General features: G+C 39.7%; 1 protein-coding gene across 6 annotated transcripts in view; it reads right to left on the bottom strand.

The window, feature by feature from the left end:
- Positions 1-24,218, bottom strand: part of tead1b (TEA domain family member 1b) — a 191,112-nt gene that overhangs the window by 121,473 nt on the left and 45,421 nt on the right. For all 6 annotated transcript variants that reach the window (XM_048606803.1, XM_048606807.1, XM_048606802.1 and 3 more), the window contains one exon: positions 204-458. In XM_048606803.1, coding sequence (XP_048462760.1) covers positions 204-351 — 148 coding nt within the window. In that variant the 5' untranslated portion in view covers positions 352-458. The remainder of the gene's footprint in view (positions 1-203; positions 459-24,218) is intronic.

Genomic DNA, 24,218 nt, shown 5'->3' with positions numbered 1-24,218 from the left:
GAAAGGAAAGAAAGAAAAGAAAGAAAGGAAGAAAGAAAGAAAGAAAGAAAGGGGAGAGAGAGAGAGAAAGAGAGAGAGAGAGGAAGAGAGAAAGAAAGAAAGAAGAGAGAGAGAGAACACAAAAAAGACAGAAGCACAGCTGGTAGCAGTGAGACCATCTGGTCCCAAAAGCGTCTCCTTTTTCTACAGTTCTGGTGACTCACCATACATTTTGCCTTCATCTGAGAGAATGATTTTCCTCCTTCCACATGGTGGGTAGATGGCCAGGGCTTCCTGGAAACTCTGCTCTATGTCAGGACTCCAGACACCTTCTGCATCATTGTCCATCGGCTTATCAGCTGAATCTGTCATTCTCTCGAGGTTTTCGGCAGGACTTTCACTGCCGCTCCAGTTGTTGGAATCTATGGCGCCAGTGGATTTCTCCAAGCCTTAAGCCTGGAGCCCAACCAGGAGAAAATCTAGAGAGAGAAAAAATCTTTTTTAAAAACTCACAAATTGAGAAAAGGGCATTTCCTTTCAAGTTGATTTTCTCACTGTAAACATATACATTGCATTTACAAGCATAACAAACAACCTCTTAATAGTTTTACTTTAGGAAGAATTTTAAACATTGGATTTACAGAACAGAAACAAACCATTCAGTTCAACCGGTATGTGGTGGTGTTTGATTCATAAAAGCCTTCTGCCATCGTCCTGCATCTAACCTCATCAACATATTCTTCAATTTCTTCCTCCCTCGTGTACTTATCCAGTTTTCCTTAAAAGCGCACCTACGTTATTCATTTCAAACTCAGATTCCATATTCAACACTCTTTTGACAAAAATGTTTCTCCTAAATTATCTTATATTGATGGCCCCTAGTTCCAATTGTCTATTCTAATTAACACTTTTATACTCTTAACCTTAAGGACTACTTCAGGTCAGAGCCTTGGTCTCTCCTCTGGAGAAATAAGTCAAGGTTTCTTTAATCAGGCCTAATTCTAGTAATCTACTTGCTTCTCCATTCTTTTTTATTATATGGAGGCCAAAAACGTGAAGGGTACTCTGAATTTTATCCAAGGAAGGACTATAAAAGTTGAACTTTGCTTTTCAACCTTATTCCCTCCAGAAATGAAATCAGAGCTTTATTCTTTAAAATAGTCTTATTAACCTTTTGACACTTCTGGCGATTTGTGTGCCTGCACCTAGAGATCCCACAGCTCCTCCAGTCCCTTTAGATCTTTACATCAAGAAGACGAAGGAAGAGAATCCATCAAAATGACTAGGTCTCTTGTGCCAGCTGTTATGAAAAAGCCTGCAGCACCAGGACTCAGCATAGCATCCAGGAGGTAATTCACCCAACCTGCTGGGCTGCTGGGTCTTTCAAAGAGCTAGTCAATTGTTCCCACACTCTGCTCCTGCCCCATAGCCCCTCAAAAAAGTTTTCCCCTCCAAGTATTAATTTGATTGTCTTTTTAAAGGCACTTTTAAATCTGCTTCCATTAACCTTCCAGGCAGTACATACCTATTTACCAAACGTTATTGTGCAAAAAAAAAACTTTTCATTTCTCCCTGCATTTTCCAGTTACCAAGCCCCTGCCAAGAAATTCAGCAAAGGTTAAGAGGGCATCAGATAGAAGTGTACAGAAGTACAAGAATTTGAAAGAATGAAATGAGAAATTGTTGTCAATTGGTCAGGCAGGAAGACATCAGAGAGCATAACATCAAGATGCCCATCAAAATGTGCACAGGAGAGAGTATGAAAGTACATTTCAAACCAACCAATCAGCATGTCATTAGGACACAGGCTTATGGAAAAGTCATCATACGAGGCACATGCTGATTTCCTTCAAGCGAGAGCCGGTGTCATTTATGATTGAGGTGGAAATCACCACGTACAAACAGTATAACATTAATCAGGACTGCTGTTAACTCTTGTATTAATTATGATTGCTTAAGTAGTTTCTTTGTCAAAGTTTTTAAACTTGTGTAGCCTTGAGAGGATTGAAGGGTGTCTGCATTATGATAGACAAGGCAATGAATCAGTCAGGCTCAGGCTGACAGAACTGGAGTCATATGCTTTTCACTTTTTACACATTCATATGGAATGTCCAACCAGAGGCAGCACAGTAAGTAGAATTTGCCATATGCTTTTTAAAAAAGGGAAGCTGATATATATTTGGTAAAGTGAAAATTTTACATGAAAGGTCAAGGAAACATAACTATATGGATCACACTCTCCAAGAGTCATCATAAGCTGCACTGACTGAAAAAATGCCTTCTGAGCTGCAGAATTATGATTCATTGCTTCTATTTTACTAAACTATCTCTACCAACACAAAGTCAGGATGATGGCTGTCAATCCTGTTCAACTGGTGGCACCCTCTCAGAACAGTTCAGACTGGCAGGCCACTCAAGGAGGCATGGCATTGTTAGAGGTGTGGTTGTCTGGATGTGACGAAAGATCAAGATTGCACCAGCCCCTTCAACAGGATATTACTTTCTTGAAGAATAGGAAACTGTTACAATCCTAAAAATATTCTTCCCTTAATTAACAACAGTTAAAAACAGTTCTGTCTTTAACTCAGTTTAAGTTGGTCTGAAATTACTTAGACTGGGCTTCTGTAAAGATAACAGGCTTCTTTCCTTAAGTTGACAGATTAATGACCAATTTTATGAAAACAAGTTCGTATTTTCATCAAATTGCATCATTGATCTCACTTGTTTTTTGTGGAATCTTTAGGATCACTTCAGGAAAAAAAAAGGAGTACGTTGATCATAAATCACAGAGGCACATCTTGATAACACAGTACGGCATACTCAGCATGCTTTTTGCTACCTCCAGAATTGATAACTGCAACACATTCCTGGCCAGCTTCGTATCTTCCACCTTCAAACTTGGTCATCCAAAACTGTACTGCCAGTATTCTAACTGCATCAGATCCAATCTGCCTGCCATCACTATTGTTGCTGATTAACACTGGCTCCAAGACTACCAACCACACCATGGCTTGAAAACTTTCAGCCTTGTTTACAAATCTGTTGATGGCCCCACCCCTCCCATTTTCTACAACCTACTGCAACATATGCACTCCTCCAATTCTGACCCCTTATCTTACAGGCCAGGCAGCTGAAAACGAGCCAGAGAGATGGGATTTTCCTCCCGAAACCCCTCTCTCCCCACGTAAAACCTTTGACCATGCTAACAACTCCTCACATGGCTTGGTATCAAATTTAATGGCGAGTCTCCTGTGAAAGGTCCTTGGGGAGGTTTATTCCATCAAAGCTGCCAAGCAAACGCAAGTTTTTGTTGTTTTTCTTGAAACTTGCAGGTAACAAAATGCTCAGGTTGGCTGGGTCACATCATATTTACAGTATGGTCATGATATTCTTCAGTTTGGTTTAGCCTAAATGGAACATCTCCTGCCACCACAATGGCAAAGGAGGTCAATGCTGCTGATGCCATCAATGTGCGCTTTGAGCCAGAAGCTGGTGCTGAGCCAGAAGCTGGTGCTGACTCTGCCACTGTGTGGGCATCGGGTGCCAGTGATGCCCAAGAAACTCTTTAAGGCCTTTACAGTCCTCCTGTACATACATGGTGCCCAGCTCTGCCATTCCAATCTCTCTCCTCCCACTCCCCTTCTCGCCACTACACTCCATGCCATGTCCAGCACCATGCTCATCACCTCACTTGCTAGCATCCTGGTCACTTACTCCCAACTCTTGACTGCATTACCCTCTCTCACTACCTTGCTCCCTCGCTCCCAGGGAGGCTGAATGGCAGATAGTGGCAGGAAGGTACTGAGGAGTCTGGAGCAGTGACGACAAGTGTGTCAAGTGGGACAGTGAGCAAATCACAATCACAGAATTTGAAATAATTTAAAAGATTTGCAAAACTCTAACTTTGTTACTTGTTTTTGATGCAGGCACCTCTCTGCAGCATTGCTAGCAGTGACAGCACAAGTACTATAAATGCACAGGTGGAGAGTTTGGCTCCTGAAGTTGGAGTGGCAATAAACACAGCCTAAACAAAAACACAGAGATGTAGCCTGGTAGCCAGTATCATATTACATTTGAGATTCACCACACATTAATTCTGGATAACATTTAAAGATCAGATGTATAATCCAGCAAGCGTACAGAATTACAGGATTTAATAAATATTAAGTGAGGTCAGTTGCAGTGTCCTCGAGTCGATATAATCTTCTTACAGGCTAAAAATCATAGAATCTTGCAGCACAGTGTTATAATATGGGTCTGAAAGGGCAGATACTGATTGAATGCCATAAGCACGAACCACTGAGGTGATTTTATGAAGACAGCATTGTAGGAATCAGAACAACGACCAGGTCCCCCCAAACAGACTCTGCAATAGTTTATACCATGACCTTGTAACATGTAAATAGTAGCAGAGATGCAATTAACTATCTCTTGTTTACTCCAACACACTCTTCTGGTTAGACCAGAAAGTGCTATCCTCATCCACACGAGATCACATGGGCCTTTGAGGAACATGCACTGAGAAGGTGTTGCTGACAGCACATACAAAACACAGGAGACATGTGACCCATCCTGCCTGTGCAAGTTCCTAGAAATAGCTGTCAAATTTAGTCCTTGCCCCCAATTTTAACTCCCTATAACCATGAAAATTAGTCACCTTTAACTACCTGCTCACTTGCCTTGTGAAACTCCAATGGAATCTGTTTCCTCCACCTTTAGTAGGTAACAGTGGTGCATTCTAGATTTTAAAATTTGGGAAATGATAAATCTGCTCATTTTCCCTCTAGGCTTTGTCAATTGTTTTAAATCAATGGCTTCTAGTTATTGATTCACTTGCTAAAGAAAACATGTTTTCCATATTTGGTTTATCAAGATCTTCACCATATTGATTAATTTTACCATACCCATTACATTGTGAATTTCTTCAGTAACTACAGTTTTTCTACATGTTCTCGTGACACTCCAGACAGTTGTATCTGATATCACCTTGTACACAATAAACAAGCTTTCACCTCTTGCTACCTCAATGTGTACCAAAGCACTTTACAGCCAAGGAAGTATACCTGAACTGTAGTCATAGGCAATCAATAATTAACATCAATTCCCGACTGCCAATGTAGGATTTGAACCTGTGCCTCTGGATGACTGGTACCATTATATCTTTCACTCACAGTGGGCCAAGGGGCCTGTTCTCTGTTCTAGTAACATTATTACAGTGCTCCAAACACAGCACCTTAATCCAAGTGTTTCGCCAAGCTATAAACGGAGGTGTAGTACAGAAATAATTTGAACAGAGAATCCTCAGCTTGATGTAGGGGAATTCAGGACAGCAACCTCCTACCATAGTGCACTTCTTTTTAATTCACTCATGGGATGTGAGCATCTCTGGCTAAATGAGGATTTATTGCCTAACCTTAATTGCTCAGAGGGCAGTTAAGAGTCACATTGCTGTGGGTCTGGAGTCACATTTGGGCCAGGCCAGGTAAGGATGACAGATTTGCTTCCCGAAAGGACAGTGAATCAGATGGGTTTTGCCTGACAATCGACAATGGTTTCATGGTTATCAGCAGACCTCTAACTCCAGATTCTTTATTGACTTCAGATTATACCATCTGCCATGGCAGGATTCAAACCCAGGTCCCCAGAACATTAACTGAGTTTCTAGGTTAATAGTCTAGCGGTAATACCACGAGGCCATTACCTGGTCATTAAAAATGTGGGGCTTCGGGGGGTAGAAGTGGAGCCTGCATCAGCCTAGAACTCACCTCCAGCCACCTTTTATTTTGTGGCATTAGGATCAAAGCTATTGCATCCATCCATGCCTCCCCACCCAAGCACTTGATTCCTTGTCAAACAGAAGGCACTGTCCATTGCAAGAGTGACTGCACGGGGAATGCTTTACTCAGCATTCATTGCCCCAAGAGCTTTGAATTGTTGCATCATTTGCAACATGTGAGACTGATAGAGAAATTCCAGAATCTAATGCATCTAAATGTTTTCATAGCAGTTAAGATTTCAGAAAATGCAACTGAAGTAGTTAAACATGCATCACTGTACAACTAAACAGAACGCGCCTGAAAAAAATTTGCTACTCATTTTGATCCTGACTTAAGTTTCCTTTCTTTCTCTGCTGAAAATAATTCTGTTCATGCATCGTAAGCTGAAAATCACAGGCAGCAGCTTGTTAAAGTGAGCTAAGACCATACATTCGTTCCACAATGTCTGGACTCAAAAGAACTGTATTGAGGGGTTGGGGGTAGGAGAGCAAGCCAGGTGAAAGCACTAAAGTAAGAGAGCAGAATGCTAATGAACAGCCTTCAGCAAATTCCTTTTTTTTGTAACTTGAATGCTGACAGCGCATTTCTGGCTCACAGCGTTCCATTCCTGCTACTAAAATGCTCCCTCTCAATCCTGCATCATAGCAAAAAGAGCTGAAAACAACAGTAATCACTTTCAGGCGAACATAATGCAGCCATTTATCTCTTAACAGCACCCTGATGTTAATAATAAGAGAAGAAAATGAGTTTTTCATCATAAAATATTATGAAGGAGCACATTAGTAAAATGTTCCCATTAAGTTTTCTGTGCTATAGTACAGAATCTCCTCACAACTTAAATAGAAACTACATTGTTGTCCACTTGGAAAAGAGAGAATGAATTATCAGAAAGGAGTAAAGAAGAATAGCCAGAACTCGGAACAATTAACTCATTGTGCTGGAGTCAATTCAATAATTATTATTAGAGAATAAACCTCAAGATGAAGAAACACGGACTTAAAAAATCAAACTATGTGTTCTCTTGCCCATCTGTGCATTTACAATATTCAGGATGGAGGTGTATGGTTTGGACTTTGCCTAGAATTGATGTAAATTCATGACTGATCAATTGACAGCAGCAAGATTTCCTGATCTACCCTTCCTTCAGTTGTGCTTCAACAGTTGGCTGCACATTTCCAAGTTTTAAGATTTCTATTCAAATCTTGGCACACGAACATTTCATCCAGGATGACAATCCCAGTACAGTCGTGAGGGAGTGGTGCATTGTTAAAAGTTGTGAATGTCAGACGAAGTTTTAAAACTAGACCCAGTCTTCCCTCTGACTTGCGACATAAAATTTGCCTAATTTGTTACTGCTTAAAGCGACACAGGGGAGTTACTTATTCTGAATACATCATAAACCAATAACCAGATATTATGGTCATTTATCCTTCTGCTCTTGGTATCTGATACAGCACAGTCCCCGAATGATGCAGCAACATTTTCAAGTCTGTATGTAATAAACTAAGTGCTTTCTGTGAAAGATACACATCGTATCACCAGCAAGAAATTCACACTAATTTTCAACTGAAATCAAAGTTGAAAAAATTATAAAATTAATAAAAGCAATCTGAATGTCAATGTGATTGTAATTTGGTATTATGATCTTCTTAAAAATAAACTATAAATTTCTGACTTTCATCATCTGATTTTTAATACCTGGAACCTTACATGGACTAAAATTTGAAAGGGAAAAAACATTTAAGATAGCCATTATGGTTACCTTACCAGTCTGAGCCAAGTTTATAAAACCACCAATAAACAAGGCCAATCTAAACTGAGAATATGTAATCAAACGACAAACTAGTATTCGGATTTGTATCTCCTGTTGTTTTATTTAAACCTTTCTGTGAATTTCACATATTGGGACGAAAGTCACCAACAGGTAATCAGGTTGGGAAAGACAATGAAGCCTAGAGACAGGAATACATAAAGGAACAGCATTTTCAAGCAACAGCAAAAAGAATGGTGGATTCATAACAGCAGAACTGGATGGCTTGTTCTCTTTTCTCCAGGTTTGTTCCAGCCTCATGAAAAACAGCACCCAGTAATAACGCAGGTTGGAGAAATAGGTATTCACCGACAACTGAAGGTTATCTATAAATGTTGTCACTGGCTTGGATACTGTACAAGATAACTAACCAACTGTGGTCTTGATTTAAAAACTAAAGTAAACCTCAAAAGCTCCAAAGACTTTTTAAACCACTAATTCTTGATTGTTCTTTTTGTACCAGACACACTCCACTTTTTAAAAGCTTATTCTTGTGTTTGCGTTTTTGATGCTGTGTTTTATTATTTTCTCTGAGATGGTAATTAATTTTTCATTCAAGAAAGCCCAACAATTGATTCCTTTATTTCAATTACGGCTACATTTTAACTGAAACATGACATAGCTACATTCTAAAAATAAATAAAAATCTTTGTTGAGGCCAATCAAGAGGGTTAAAAAGAGGGGAGTTGATTCACCCTTCCACGCCTGTTTGAAATAAGAGAAATTAGGAATACAATAGCGTAGTGGTTACATTACTGGATTAGTAAACACGCGGTCCGGACAATTGATCCGCAGACAGAAGTTCAAATCCTACCACAGTGGCTGGAATTTTACATTTAATTACTTAAATGAAACTGGAATAAAAAGCTCAGTAGACTCAGTAATGGTGACTGTAAAACTATGAAAGTGTTGGAGAATCTCATCTGGTACACTAATGTCCTCAGGGAAAGAATTCTGCCACCACTACTTGGTGTGACCTACGTGCGACTCCAGATTCATATTAACGTGCTTGACTCTTAACTGCCCGCTGTAACAGCCTCACAAGCCACTCAGTTGCATTCAGGAAGGCTGCCACACCTTTTCAAAGGCAATTAGTTTGAGCAATAACTGCTGGCCTGACCAGAACACACACATCTAATGAATTAATATATATTTTTAAAGTTCAATGAAACCCAACTTGGGCTGGAGATAACTAGCAGAGATCAATCTAAAGTGAATCTTTGATAAGAACATGAGCTCATACAATTAGATGAAACTGGTAGGGTGTGGTGGGGGCTTTTGTGCATAAATATTGGCATGGACTCAGGGGAGAATGTCCTGTTTCCATCAAATTTGATGCACCCTGATAAGATAAAATTTTGCTATCACTGAGTAAAACTGCACCTGAATGGGTGTAGGAGGTCTGAAATATAACATCAGTAGGAGAATGAAACCAACTCACTTGTTACTCCTTTCTACTAACATCGTGCAGTGTGCCATTTACTACCAACCATATTATACCCCAGATTAAGTTGTATTTCAACCATCCAGCCACAGTTCACCCAATTCAAATGTTTTAAACCGTACACTTGAATATTTTGCTGGCATTATACAGTCATATTACAACAATTACTTGTATTTATACACCACCTTTAACATAGTAAGCTGTATGAAGAACCCTCACCAGAACGATTATCAAAGAGATTTTAACATCAAACCACATAAGGAGATATTGGGATGGGGGCAGGCTAAGGTAAGCTCTAAACCGATCCAAAGCTGTGCTGTCCAGGTCCTAGTTTTTGCCCCAAGTCCGTGTGCTTGTTGACTTACGATGATTCTCAGTTAAGCAAAACAGTTATTTTAAAGTTCTAAACTGTGTTCAAATCCCTCCATGGTCTCACCTTATCTTTATCACCTTATCTTTGTAATCCACTCCAGAATTACAACCTTGCAAGATATGTGTACATTTAATTATGGTCTGGTGAACACCCCAGCTTTAACTGCACACTTGGCCTTCTCAAGAATATTTCAGAATGGGTAACAAATAATGCCCTTACCAGCAACATTCACATCCCAACACCAAATTCTGAAACCATATTAGTAGCCATATCTTGTTACCTAAGCTTTGAATTTTCTCTCTACACCTCTGTCTCTCTCCCACTGCTTCACTGTTCAAGGTGCTATTTAAAGCACTTCTTTGACCAAGCTTTTAGTCACTTGTCCTAATATTTCCTTACTTGAATAGGAGTCAAATTTTGTTTGATAAGACTCTTGTGAGACTAGTTGGGACATTTTAATACAAAGGTGCTGCATAAATGCAAGTTGTTATTGATGACATGGTGGCTCCATCTGGTTTAATATGTGTGTTATTGGTTTTGTCAAATAAATAGCACTCTTAAATACAGATTCAAAACAGGCTCCATCAGCAAAAGCTCCCTCCCAGAAGCCAAATGGCTTGATTTTAGTTGTATATGTCAGCCAGGAAGAATTGCATCTTGGAAAAAGTATCAAATTTCAAAATGTAATTTGAATCAAATACACGCACTGGGATCTATGCACCTTTACAAAGAGAGTACAGTACTTTACCCAGTGACACAATTAATCTGGATTGTCACATGGTCACCATTTATCTCTCAACAATATACTAGAATTATTTCAGTTGTTTTGTACAGAAAACACAACTCTTCAGCATTCAAGGCCTCCCACACACAAGTTATACTTCACTATCAACCAATAAATCCTATTGCAATGGCCGATGCTTAAAACTTGTAATTCTATTATCCTGCCACAGAACAGAAATGAGAATTGATTTTAATTTCAATGCCAAATCTTTTATCTCAAACATTGTTCCAATTTATAGCTTACGCATGTACAAGAGTTCAGGTAACTGAGTAAGTAAAGAATTTAGAAGGATGACAATTGCTTAGTGGCCAATTACATCAAATGAATAACAGAGAAATGGATCATTTGGCACAACTGGTCTATGTGAATTTGCAAATTTACAAATTTACACACAGTCAGCTCCCAAATACGATAAGATTAAAGACCACTCAATTGATTTGAGTGAGGGATAATTCTTGGTCAGAGTATCAGGAAGAACTTCCCTAATCCTTTTGGATGGGATCTTTAGCATCCACTGCACCTAGTAAAAGGGATGCCCATATCATAGAATCCCGACAGTTTGGAAGCAAGCCATTCGGCCCATCAAGTCCTCTGAAGAGCATCCCACCCAGACCCACGTCCTACCCGATCCCTGTAACCCTGACTTGCCCATGGCTAATCCACTTAGCCTCCACATCCCTGGACACAATGGGCAATTTAGCATGGACAATCCACCTAACCTGCACATCTCGAATGCAGGAGGAAACCGGAGCACCCGGAGGAAAACCAAGCAGACACGGAGAAAATGTGCAAACTCCACACAGACAGTCACCCAAGGTTATTGAACCCAGGTCCCTGGCGCTGTGAGGCAGCACTGCTCACCACTGAGCCACCGTGCTGCCCGTTTTATTATTACATCTTGTTTGAAGGACAGCACCTCTGACAGTGCGCCACCGTCTTAGTACTGCAATGAGAGGGTCGGCCCAGATTTTGCGTTTAACTCTCGGGTGGAACTACAACTCCACAACCAGGAACAAGACAGAGTGATACATTAAGCCATGGCTAACAGTGTTCAACTAGACTGTAAGTGCATTCATCTATACATCGTAAGTAACTTTTGGAGATTTCAATATGCCTCTGGGATGAAGAGAGCATTTGCTTTAATTAAACTGTGTAATATAGATTGTAACAGCTATGCACTTGAGGTAAAGAAAGAAACGGGAGTTGGAGTATCCCATTTGGCCTTTCAAATCACGGTGCACTCTAACTCAGAAGTGATAAGTCGATTAGGAGAGTGAACACCAGTCTCAAAACGAGTTTAGCAACAGGAGCAGCTTCCTACCTGAAGAGTCACATAAAAAAAAGCATAAAAACCAGCGTAGGCTGAATGGCTGGATGATCCTGTGCTGAAGAACACGATGTAATTCTCCACCAGTAGCTGTACGCTGGTAGGATTCCAGTTCTCCACATGACAGAAATGAGAGTCCAGTGTTAAGACTAGTATGAGTCTTTGATCTTCAGCGTATTTCTCCATGTAACAAGAGATTCTATTCCGTCATATCCCCACCATTCCATGCTTTATAACAGTCAATATTTCCAGCACATTGAAGATTGGAATCAAATGTCTCGCTTGTCTATTTTAAATTTCAGCTCATTATACTTAAACAAGTACTCAGAATCGGTAACATATGCAGGACAGGTAGCCTTCCAGTTATATCAAGTCTAGGAAAGAAAAGTTTAAGCAGATTCGTTGCATCCATCTGTATATAATTTCACTAATTTTCTATTATAATTTTATTTCTCAGCTCGTAATGAGGTCCTACAGCACCAGAGGCCATTCAGCCTATTCTAAGAGCACTACCTCTTCACAAGAATCTGAAAGAACAATATAGCAGACGTAGACCATTAAGCCCACTGAGACTGCGTGGGCTCTCTCAAAAAGAAATCCAGTTTGCCAGACACAATGTGGTTTGCAGGAATCCTTACTACTTTGTAAACCTTCAAATATCCCTATTTAAAGTTACTATCCAATGTGTCGCTATGACGCTGTCAGGCAACATTTTTTCAAACCGCAACTTAGTATTACAGATAATAGAGGATGCTGCAGCTAACTGTCGCTCTTCCTCGGCCTCTCATGTAACTAACTAGCGCTCTGGGACATAATCGTGTGATGTCCATTCATGAGAGCTTACCCACAACAGAATGCTTTACCAGGTTCAGTAATGTTTATGCTATCTTCTGTAACATAAGAAATTGGGCATGTATATTGTTGTAAACAATCCAACAGATATTTACTACAGATGACTATTATATACAAACATTTAATTCTTCTGGCGCGCGTGCATCTGGGCAAACATTAAGTAAGTTAATGCAACATGCTTTCAGTAGAGTGCCATGCTTCAAATGACCTGAGGAGTAAAATATCTTTTTACCTTCAGACCACATGTTATGATAGTGATAATACCATAAGCATGTCTCTTAAAGGTACACTGATATCTGTTAGACAATAGGCAACTTTCCTTTTTCAAAGAGGACAGCTTACCCCCAATAGATATACATTCACGAGTCACTGAATATCCTGTTTCATCCTTGGTCAGTGCATAGATTCATGTGTTAGCTATTATGTGCATTCATTAGCCATGCATCCTTGGTGCAACATGAACATGATATCTTGGTGTAATGCTTTTGGCATTAAGACTTGTTTGTCCTTGAAAATTATTTGGTGATAGTCCAAGTTCATCTCTGATTGGCCAAAACAAACAAATCTACTCAGGTAACAAGGTGCAGGGCTGGATGAACACAGCAGGCCAAGCAGCATCATAGGGGCAGAGAGGCTGACGTTTTGGGCCTACTCAGGTACTTCTTTATACTGTCAGGTCACCCCTGGGTAATTGACATGTGCAAATCTAGTAACGGCTCAATGTTGGTTGTTGCCAATTGCAATTGTTCACATTGGCTCTGGTTAAAAGGTATAAAGTTTTGTCCAAATTCTCTATCCAAAGATGTTGCCGAGTTGGTCTTCAATTGGTTTTTCAAATAGCTGCTACCGAGACGTTGAAGTCTTTTACAGACACCCATCACTGCTACCATGATGAGAGTTTGCATTCAAATGGCTATTCCACCAGTGTGGCAATATTTACATTATCTCCCATTCGAAGTGGATACTGCAAAATTGAAGAATCCAACAAACATTTACAACAAACAGCCATTGTGTACGAATATTATATTCTTTAGGCTGATAGGTGTCTGAGCTAACATTGTTATTGGGTACACAAAGCAACATGCTTTCAGTACAAAGATTCAAGTGATCCGAGGTAAGATAGAGCACAAGACCTTTAATCTCCGAGGTCACGTACTAGGATGCAGCAATGCCATATGGGCGTGTCTCTTAAAGATACATTTACATCCTGAACATGAGGTGCATTGCACAACGCTTGTCTCAAGCCTTTACTAATTAGGGAGCAATGTGGGAGTATATCCCTTATCACTAAGAAGCAAAACAAGCAGCAATCAAATGTAACTCTTGTGGGTTTAGGTTTTTTTTGTGAGGTTTCCTTTTGGACAGCACTGGCCCTTCAGGATTGTCACAGTGGAAAACAACAGTTTGGATTAAATAGGTCACATTCTTTGATGTGTCCTTCATACTGTAACTTTACACAAACAGGTTGTCACCACAGTGGCTCAATATCTGAAAAGGGTCATCGCTTCAACATCCTCCTCCACTTTCCACAAAGTTATGCTTAAACACTATGTGAAAGTCTCTTTTAATCTTTCTTGGTGCTGAAGCACAGAGAGAAACGCGCACACATACAGACACACACGCATTGCCGCAACTTTGTGTTAATCTTTTTTATTTTTCCAAGCACTGCAGCAAAGATCTAAAGAACTAAATATTTAACAAACAAATGGTTTTTACTTCTTTAATACAAAAAGGGTAAAACCAATTCACAGCAAATTGGCACACACCTTAAAATATGCATGAAACTACCATGGATTTATTTCTGCAACTTTGTCAAGTTATAATGAGCAGCTGGCACTTGCAAACCAAGCCCATCTGGCACACAACGTGTTGCTGATCTTAATTTACCAACTTGGATAAATAGGTAGTGGGGAATGCAAATATCGCAGGGTAAATAACACCAGGAGCATAAATATCATAACCAAAAATTATCTTCCCCTGCAGATAGTGCCTAAGCAGGAGACACAGTTAATTGCAAAAAGATCAGCATGACCAAAAATGGGTGAGAAAAATTATTATAAAATACTGCTCCTGAGCATGGCCGACAGCAGAGGAAGTAATGGGAGGGACATGGTTGCTCAGAAGTAAAATGGAAAAGGGCGCTTTTGGATGTAGGCCATCCACCTGGTTAGGAAGAATTAAAAGCATACAAAACCTTGGGCTTTATAGGAGGCAACAAGTACAAAAGCAAGGAAGTTATGCTAAAATTTTAAATTGCTCATTAGTTCTCAACTGGAATAGTGCCTCCAATTCTGCGTACCATACTTCAGGAAGGATGCCAAGGACTTGGATAGGAAAATAATACTGTACAACATCAGGGTTGAGAGACTTTTATTACAAAGAGAGGCAAAGGGCCAGAAAAACAAGTTCTTTTTATCAAAACTTGCCAGGTTGAGAGATCTAATAGAGATCTTCAACTCTGAACTTCTGATGACTAGATCAGAAGACCTGCTCTCACTGCTGGGTTTCAGGAGCATTGACATAGTATCATAACCAAATGGATAAACGGAAGTGATTAAAAGGAGCATTTTATTGATACTTAGGATTATGAGGACATGAGTTCCAGCGCATAGCAAGAAAAAAAACTATAAGCAGAAGCCATAATAGCAAGGAAAGCATTAAATTAATAACTATTTGAAAAAGAAAATTTCAAAACAGCGTGGGGAAAGGACAATTGATCAAAAAGAGAAAACAAACTGTATTTTCATGACCTCAAGGTGTCCTAAAGCACTTTACAACTTTAACTTCTGAACTGGCACCATTCTTCCGACAGCAGAAATTGTGTTTTTAGGTGTCGGCAGTGAGGATGAGTAAACCTAACGGCGGAGGGCATCTCGATTTAACATCTCATCCAAAGGAAGCACCTTCAGTGTTTTTGCACAAAAATCTGATGTGGACTTCAAACCCAAGACCTTCTGTAACAGAAGTGATAGTGTTATTCACTGAGTCAGGCAGACAACCTATCATCACAGAGCCCACAAAGGCTTCTGTACTGGTACGCATTTCCATTTGTCACCATGGACGGGACAGTTACAGTACATACAGGGCTGAAGGTAAGTTTGAAGTAAACAAGCCTTTTAAAGGTCATTTCAAACTTGTGGTTAAAAATTGCAATGTACAAACATGGAAATTTGCTGATAATAAGGCTCTCCCAAAAAGCTTAAGGAAAAATAGACTTACATTTGCATTCCCTTTCATCAGCAGAGAATATCCGGGAATATTTTACAGTTAATTAAGTAATTCTGAAGCGCAATCACTGTTGTAATCTTAGAAATGCAAAAGACATTTCACACAAAACAAGCTCCCAAAAACAGCAATGTGATAATGACCAGATAATCTGTTAAATGTGAGATAAATATTGGTCAAAACACTAGATAACATCCAAACAGTTTACTTGTAATTGTTGCCATGATACTGCACATGGGAGTGCCAGCTTTTGATTTTTGTTTGAATGCCCTTGAGTGGGTCTTGAACCTGCAGTGATTGGGACCAGGTGGACCACATTGACTACGAGGTCCTTGATTGGGGTTGTTAACCAGCCAATCAGGAAAGCCTTGGCTGACCAATATAACCAAGAGATTATAATCTCCTCAATTGAGGACAGACTCCGAGCTGGCTGCCCACAGCCACTGTACTGTGCACTAGTAAATAAAGGGTAACTTGGTGACGAGATCCGGCCTCTGTGTCGTTATTACAGAACCCCAAAACTTCAAATTCAGATTCATATAGCTGATACTAGCCATACACAATATCAGTTCCCTTCAGAGCCAACACTGTAAACAGTCTCAAACATTTCTTCCCTATGTCTGTGGCTGTGCAACCAACATACTAATTTAGAAACCATTACTGGACTAAGGTGGCACTGGTTAACTTATGAATGGCACCAAACAACATGTCACAATGAAGTGAACCAGTGTAATTTCACCCCCAAGCTACACATTGTGAAAATCAAATTGATCTATTGATTCTAGTAACTGGATTGATTGCTGTTAACAAACACTAAAGTTGTGGAACATCTATAACAATAGCTCTTTCTTGTTTATAAATGCATTAACTCTGAGCAAAACTTTCTCCAGGTATTGACTGGTCTCTGCTGCTGCAACCTTTTAGTAGTATTCAAGTTCCAAAAGCAAGAGGGAGGGAAGGGAAGCCCAGAAGGAAGGGACTTCCACTTGCATAGCACCTTTCACAACCACAAGATCTCCCAAACTGCTTTGCACCCAATTGCATACTTTTGAACTTTTACTGTATGAAACATATTCATTATTTCCTTTGCACCTGGAATCAAATTTTGCTTCTTGTGACATTTTACTAAATTTAAAACACTGTATGAATGCAAGTCGTCCTTGTTAGTATATGCGTGGATCGTCGTCACCTGTCACAATCACCCATACATCTTGCCTCTAAGGAGCACAGTTTAAAATGACACTATTTAAATGGCTCATCTGATAGGAAAAGGAGTCAGCGTTGAGAACACTCAGATAATGAATGTAGACAATAAGTGCAATGTGTTCAGTGTTTTAATGTCTCTGAGGAACTCACTGACTGAGGCCTAAGCGCTAAGGCAAAAAAAATCCACTGGATGTACATTGAAAGTTCAGAAAAATAATATCCCAGCAAAGCTATTACTTTAAACAGGAGGGAACACGATCCATGCGTACAGCACCTTTCAAACCCTCATGATGTTCCCATGCACTCCACAGCCAAAGGAGTGCTTTGAGGTGAAGTTGCCATAAAGATTAATGACATGATCCATTTTAGGGATAATCCACGCTCCACTGAAAAAACTCCCCTGCTCTTCTTCAGATAGTGACACATCATCTTCCACACATCCGAGGGGGAAGGAGGGGTTCCTGCTCATTGCAAAGCCTCACCTCTAGGAGGGTACAGCTCCCTCAATGTCAGTGTGGATTATGCAAAGAACTGAAATACGCCACAAAAGAATTCCCAATTTAGCCAAGTTTCAAACAATCACTTATAAAATCAAAAACAGAAACTGCTGGAAAAGCTGAGAGTTAACGTTTCGGGTCGAGTGACCCTTCCTCAGGACTGGAACGAAACATTAACTCTGATTTCTCTCCACAGATGCTACCAAACCTGCTGAGCTTTTCCAGCAATTTCTGTTTTTGTTTCTGATTTACAACACCCTCAGTTCTTGCAGTTTTTACTGACAAAATCAAAATTGACATTTCAGAACCATTAGAAGTTAATTAAAGAAGTTTTGTTTATGTTACATTAACAAAGCCACTGAAGTTGCACAACAATTTGTGACACGGAGCCAAGCTGCTCCAGGAATCTGGTAATGATACCAGAATTCACCGTTAAGACACAAGTGAAAATAGATTGGGACAAAGGTCCACTGAAATCAGCTCAGTTTGCTTTCCACTATCATTTCACCCATCAGCACAAACATGCATGGACTTGAGGGTCTAAATTTCTGAACTGCTGCAATTGCAAAGAACATTTTCCCAAATCCCGACCTACCGGCCCAAAGAGACCACTGAACCTACTGGGCTATAAAAAAGAATACAGGCCCAGATCCATATTCTAATGGACCACATCAAAGAACTTTGGTTTAAATCCAGGATACATTGGTCACGTCAAAAAATACTTCCCTAAATTTGCACAGTGAAGGGCATTAAAAGTTCTTTTAGTTAAATAAGCTAGATACACACTGAGGGAGAACACAAGAGTGGCAGAAGACCTCGTGTGGAGCATAAACAGCAATGGGACTAAACAGCTGTTTCTATGCTGTGCATTCTATTCAACAAAGATTCAGGCCTTTACTAACATAACAAAGAACTCTGGCTGCTGGAAATTTGAAACAAAAACAGAGTGTTCTGGAGAAACACAACAGGTCTGGTAGTATCTGCAGAGAGAAAACAGAGTTAATGCTTTAAGTACAGTCACTGAGTCACTGGACTCGGAAACATTAACTGTGTTCTCTCTACAGATGCTGCCAGTACTGTTGTGTTTCTCCAGCACAATTTTTTTTGTTTCAGATCCTTACTGTTTAAACAAATAGTAGCTATGAAATTTAGGAAATAGTTTTGCCCATTTTAAATGCTTACAAAAGCTGCTTTAACATGTAAATGTAATCCTTACATAACAATCGTCTACCAGCAACTTCAGAACTTCAATGCAGGTATTTCTCCACTTCAGGAGTTAAGTAAATGAATTATACAAGGCTGAACACCTTTAATATCAAAGGGAGAATCTTTATTCAGTAAACAGGTTTACAGACTTGGTCAAAATTCACTGTGGGGACTTCCTTAAAAACTGGTTAGCACTAAGGAAATGATGCTGAACCAATCCTAATTATATTGTTTTACTGACTGGCTTTGTCATCTTGCCAGCAACCAGTAGCATAATGTTCCAGGGTAGGCAATAAGCTTGTTTCACTTCTGGAGCAGACTAGAGACACTACCGAACAAAGACGAATTTAAAAGAGGACTCATTTCTCTGGAAAATGATTGAGTCATCAGCTGGATAGCCAATGTAAGTGAGGAATTTAATCTCAAAACGAGACTGGATTTTATTTGTCTTTATGTACTTGGTACAGATCAGCCATGATCTAATCGAATGAGTAACAGGCTTCAGGAGCTGAATGGCCTCCTCCTGTCCCCATGTTCAAGAAAGGTGGAACCTATTCAGGAATTTATTATATTGTGCCAAACTGAAAAATAAAAACAAAAATTATAAAATGCAAAATATCAATTTCATTAACAATATAACATGCCACATGGAGGTATTTGGAATGAAGTTCACCTATAGTGCCTGAATTATCCAATTCATTATACCATGTTTATTCAGACCCCTCACCTTTACACCACCATTGCAAACAACAGGCCATGAAAACTGTTCACCAAGCCAACTAGTCCAAACTGGTGCTCATATTCCACTGATGGTATTTAAAGCAGCAAGCAGCATGTTGGCCTGTATTACACAGGATTTGAGTATAGGAGCAAATATATCTTACACAATTACCTACAGTCTTGGTGAGACCGTGCCCAGAGTACTGTATGCACTTTTGGTCTCCTAACTACAGAAAGGTGAACCCACCATAGAAGGAACTCATCAAACTAATCCCTCCATCCCAAGAATAAGTACAGCTAAATCGATTAGACCACCATTCTCTCAAGTTTAGAAGAATGAAAGATGATCTCAAACACACACAATTCTTAGGAAACAATAGAGCAGACGTAGGAAGGACGTTTTCCCTGGCTGGGGGTCTAAAACTCAGGGACAGAATCACAAAATGAGGGGCATGCCATTTAGGAGTGAACAGGAGTCATATTGGATGAAACATTAACTCGGTTTCTCTCTCCATAGATGCTGCCAGACCTCCCGATTCTCTCCAGCACTTACTTTATTTTAATTTCAGATTTTCAGCGTCACAGTGTTTTGCTTGTATGTGAGTGAAAATGAGGCTGATTAAATTTATCAGCCTATTTTAAATATTTTATCAGCTAACAGTGTTAAGGGTTACACAAGTAGACAGAATTGAGATTGAGATGAACAACAACATAATCAAATGGCAGAGCTGCCTTGCAGAGCTGTACTGCTTCCTCCTGTTCTTAGAAGCATACCAATTTATATATATTTTTTAAAACTAATCAATTCAAAAGGATTAAAGGTATTCGGCTATTACACATCAAAACTTACACAGTGACACATTAATCAGACAATAAAGTTCACAGTTCCCACTCTATTTGCAAACATATTTCCTAGCCTATATGGAATGAGTCAGATTATAAATGATGAACCCATGCCAGATATGTTAATTTATTTTCATTGCAAATATAAATTTAAAAGCTTTTTTTACCAACAGATTACACACACCCACATAAACAGTGTAAAATTAATGAATTAATTATACCCCAGATCAACAGTGCAAGAGGATTTTAAAAATTCTCTCCCACCTTATTTCATGACCAAATTAAATTGTAATGCAATTGTTTTGCTAACAGTACCACTACAACCTTCCTGCACTTCAGTTTTGCAATTGTATTTGAACCTTGGCCACCAGAGGACAATATCCCTCTTGCTTTTAAAAAAAATGGAATTTCCACATAAATAAGGTCATAGGTCCAATAGGTTCATCAATTCCATGAAGGAAATTGAAAGGAAAGTTAAGCATTGCCGCTCTCAAGCATGGCCACCAGCTAACACTTTACTCAGGTATGTTAAAACACTGAGCTATAATGTGAACCTCCAAAGCTGTCTCCCTCTTGAGGGGAATCCATCCGCCATTACATCACAAAGAATATACATTGCTGCAAATGATAGTACCGTAGCACCCTTCAGCCCATCATAACTGTGCAATTTAGAGGAAACATCCTAATTGTCCAACTGTGCTTTCCCCATGGCCCTAAACAATGTTTTTCTTGCAAGCAGTTATCCACTTCCATTTCCTGAAAGTGTCAACTGAATCTACTTCCAGCACCCATTCAGACAATGCATTCCAGATCATAACAGCTCACTCTATAAAAATGCTTCCTCAGTCCTTTATTTTAACAATCACCTTCAATCTGTATCCCTTGGTTACTGACCCATCTGCCACTGAAAACCAGTTCTCCTTCATCAAAATAGCTCCTGATTTCGAACACACCTACTCTCTTAAGCTTCTCTAAGAGAAATAATTTCAGTTTCTCAACCTGGTAAACCACTTCAGCAACTTCCAATGACTCGGCATTTTTCCCGAGATATGGCTGCCCAGATTTGGACGACTACTCACGCTCAGGCTCTGTTTTTTATATAGTTTACCAAAACGTTCCAGCTTTTATGTTCTATACCTCAACTTATTAAGCCAAGAAGTACAAACTTTTTTTTAATATCTTAAGCTTCTTCAAAAAATGAAGGCAGTGAGAAAAACTTGAAAACAACAGGAAAAAGCCTCAGACATGATTTAAAGCAGCGCAGAAGTTGCACTTACACTGAGGCCCAGTAAAACAAATCACTATACAAATGGTACTGGCTAAAGCCAGTACTTTATGGTTGAGCTGACCAGATCAATGATTTGTGCAGTTCCAACTTGAGCTGTAGAAGCTGCAGAGGCACTGAGACAACCTACATAAGCAAAAATAAAGTGTTCAAAACAAGAAAGCTTAAGCAATGGGCAAAAACACCACAGGGAAGTAATTTTTTCAAAAGCAAAGCACAGCAACTACATTACTGAATCTTCACACAGAGGCTTGCTACTATAAATCCGCTACACATTGATAACATTTGCAAAAGTCAGGAAACATCAGAAAGGTGACTACCAATTTTTTTTTTATATTGAATTTTGAATTTGAATTCAATAAAAAAATCTGGAATTAAGAATCTAATGATGACCATGAATCCATTGTCGATTGTCAGGAAAAACCAATCTGGTTCACTAAGGTCCTTTAGGGAAGGAAACTGCCATCCTTACCTGGTCTAGCCTACAGGTGACTCCAGACCCACAGCAATGTGGTTGCCTTTGAACTGCCCTCTGGGCAATTAGGGATGGGCAATAAATGCTGCCTAGCCAGCGACACCCTCATCCAGTTAATGAATAAAAAAAAAAGTTCGCAAGAATGAATTGGAAGGCCGCACATATCCAATCTGAATTTAGAGTTTTGAGCAAAGAAAACAGCAATGCATCTTAGACTTGGCCATTACAGAAGCAAATAAGCAAGCAGTGTTAATAAAGATAGCCATTGGAATCAAGGGGTTCCAGAGAAGCAGACTGCCTGGAGAGGACCCGAGAGATCCTGCCAAGTCATAGGAAATGCTACAGGATCAGTTTCATGTAAAAGCGAACTTCAGAATGCACCATTTCAGAGTTGACATCCTACAGGCAACAGCCAGGGGCAGATTGCCAGTACCTGCTGTGACCACGGAAAGTACTGTCATCTCTGCATTGAGTTGTCTGAGTGAATTATGGACATGATCATAGCTTCAATATCCAAAACTTTCTTAAAGACCTTTTGGAGAAAGTGAAATAACGTCAACAGACCACTGTAATATGGCAGAAAATATTAAGCATTATAGCTGGACAACAATATTTGTAAGCATTTATGTGCAGTTACCACTATTGTGATGGTAGCCAGGTTGCAGAAAGCAAGCTAAGCGGGAAGTGCAGTCTGTCACACTCACTGCAAAGCTGCCCAAGATATCTGCAAGACATGTAATGCAAAAGGACACTGGGCTCACCATTGGGAGAAATATGTTTCCAAAGATGCAACCAAATAAAAAACATGTGTAGTGTGTAGCACACTGGCAGCAACAAGGAGCGTACCAGAGACCTACATATGAACAAGCACTTAATGATTAAACTGACCAAGATGAAGAATCAGAGTGGAAGAACCTTCAATCAGAAGGTGAACAGACTTTCCACATCGCGAAGTGACACATTTTGTGAATCAAGTCCGACAGTCTGAAGTTTCTTCCACTAATATCTTATGACCAAAGAAAACTGGCAAACACACAACAAAGTTGACACAGGAGCTAGTGAAAATATTCTACCAGTCAGAATTCTGAAGAATATACAGCTAGATTGTTGGACATCAATGATACAATCAACAACAGCAAAACCAGGTGCGTATAACTTGTCACCCATCTCTTACATTGTCATTTCATTGTGAATGCACCAATTTTGCAAGGAAACCACAAGTCTACCACCTGATGGAATAATTCATCCAGTGACAGTAGGGCTACTACAGCATACAGCACTCAACATTGTAACACGATCTAAAACAAGTGTTATCCCATATTTCCAAAGTGTGAAACAATTTCTGTCAAAATGTCGATAAATATGTGTAGGCCATTCAGTTATTCGAACTTGCTCTGCCATTTATGATTATGGTTGATTTTCAAACTCAATAGCCTGTTTTTGGTCTTCCCTCACATCTATTGATCCCTTTAGCCCCAAGTGCCATATCCAACTCCTCCGTGAAATCATACAAAGGATTGGCCTTGACTACTTTCTGCGGTAGCAAATTCCACAGGCTCACCACTCACTGGGTACAGATATTTCTCATCTCAGTCCTAAATCATTTACCTCATAGCCTTACGATTGTGATCCCTGGGTCTGGACTCTCCCACCAGAGAATATTCTTCTTGCATCTACACTGTCTGGTCCTGTTAGAATTGTTTTAGTTTCTGAGATTCCCCCATCATTCTTCTGACCTCCAGTGAATATAATCCACACTGATTCAACCTCTCCTCATTCATCAGTACCACTATCCCATGAATCAACCTGGGAAATCTTTACTGCACTCCCTCAATAGCAAGGACAATCTTTTGTTTGTTTCAGATCTCCTGCATTTGCAGTTCTTTGTTTTATTTTTTGCTCACCTTTGATGTCTCTTCAAGCTTGCTCCCAAAATCTTACCTTGGACACACGAAGCAAATTAACAAGTCTGAACAAAAGAAAAAGCAGAAAATTTCCCTAGAATTACAAGCAAGCAGTATGGACATCAAGAACAAGGTGCAGTTAAGGTCAACTGAAGATTTCTGGTCAGCACAGACGGGACTAACTTCAAGATTAAATAATTAACTATCCACACCTGAAGCCAATATTGCAAGTGTTACAGAGGGATAATCAGACATGACAATACAAGAGATGCCAGCCATTTCCAGATGTTTTTGCCATATAGAGATGAACCAGGTTTCTCATAAAGCATTTCAGAGATAGCAGGAACTGCAGATGTTGGAGAATCTGAGATAACAAGGTGTAGAGCTGGATGAACACAGCAGGCCAAGCAGCATCAGAGGAGCAGGAAGGCTGACGTTTCGGGCCTAGACCTGCTCCTCTGATGCTGCTTGGCCTGCTGTGTTCATCCAGCTCTACACCTTGTTATCTCAG

This window comes from Rhincodon typus, chromosome 17, assembly GCF_021869965.1.
Source record: "Rhincodon typus isolate 14 chromosome 17, sRhiTyp1.1, whole genome shotgun sequence".
Lineage (NCBI taxonomy): Eukaryota > Metazoa > Chordata > Chondrichthyes > Orectolobiformes > Rhincodontidae > Rhincodon > Rhincodon typus.
This window is presented reverse-complemented; position numbering and strand designations above follow the sequence as displayed.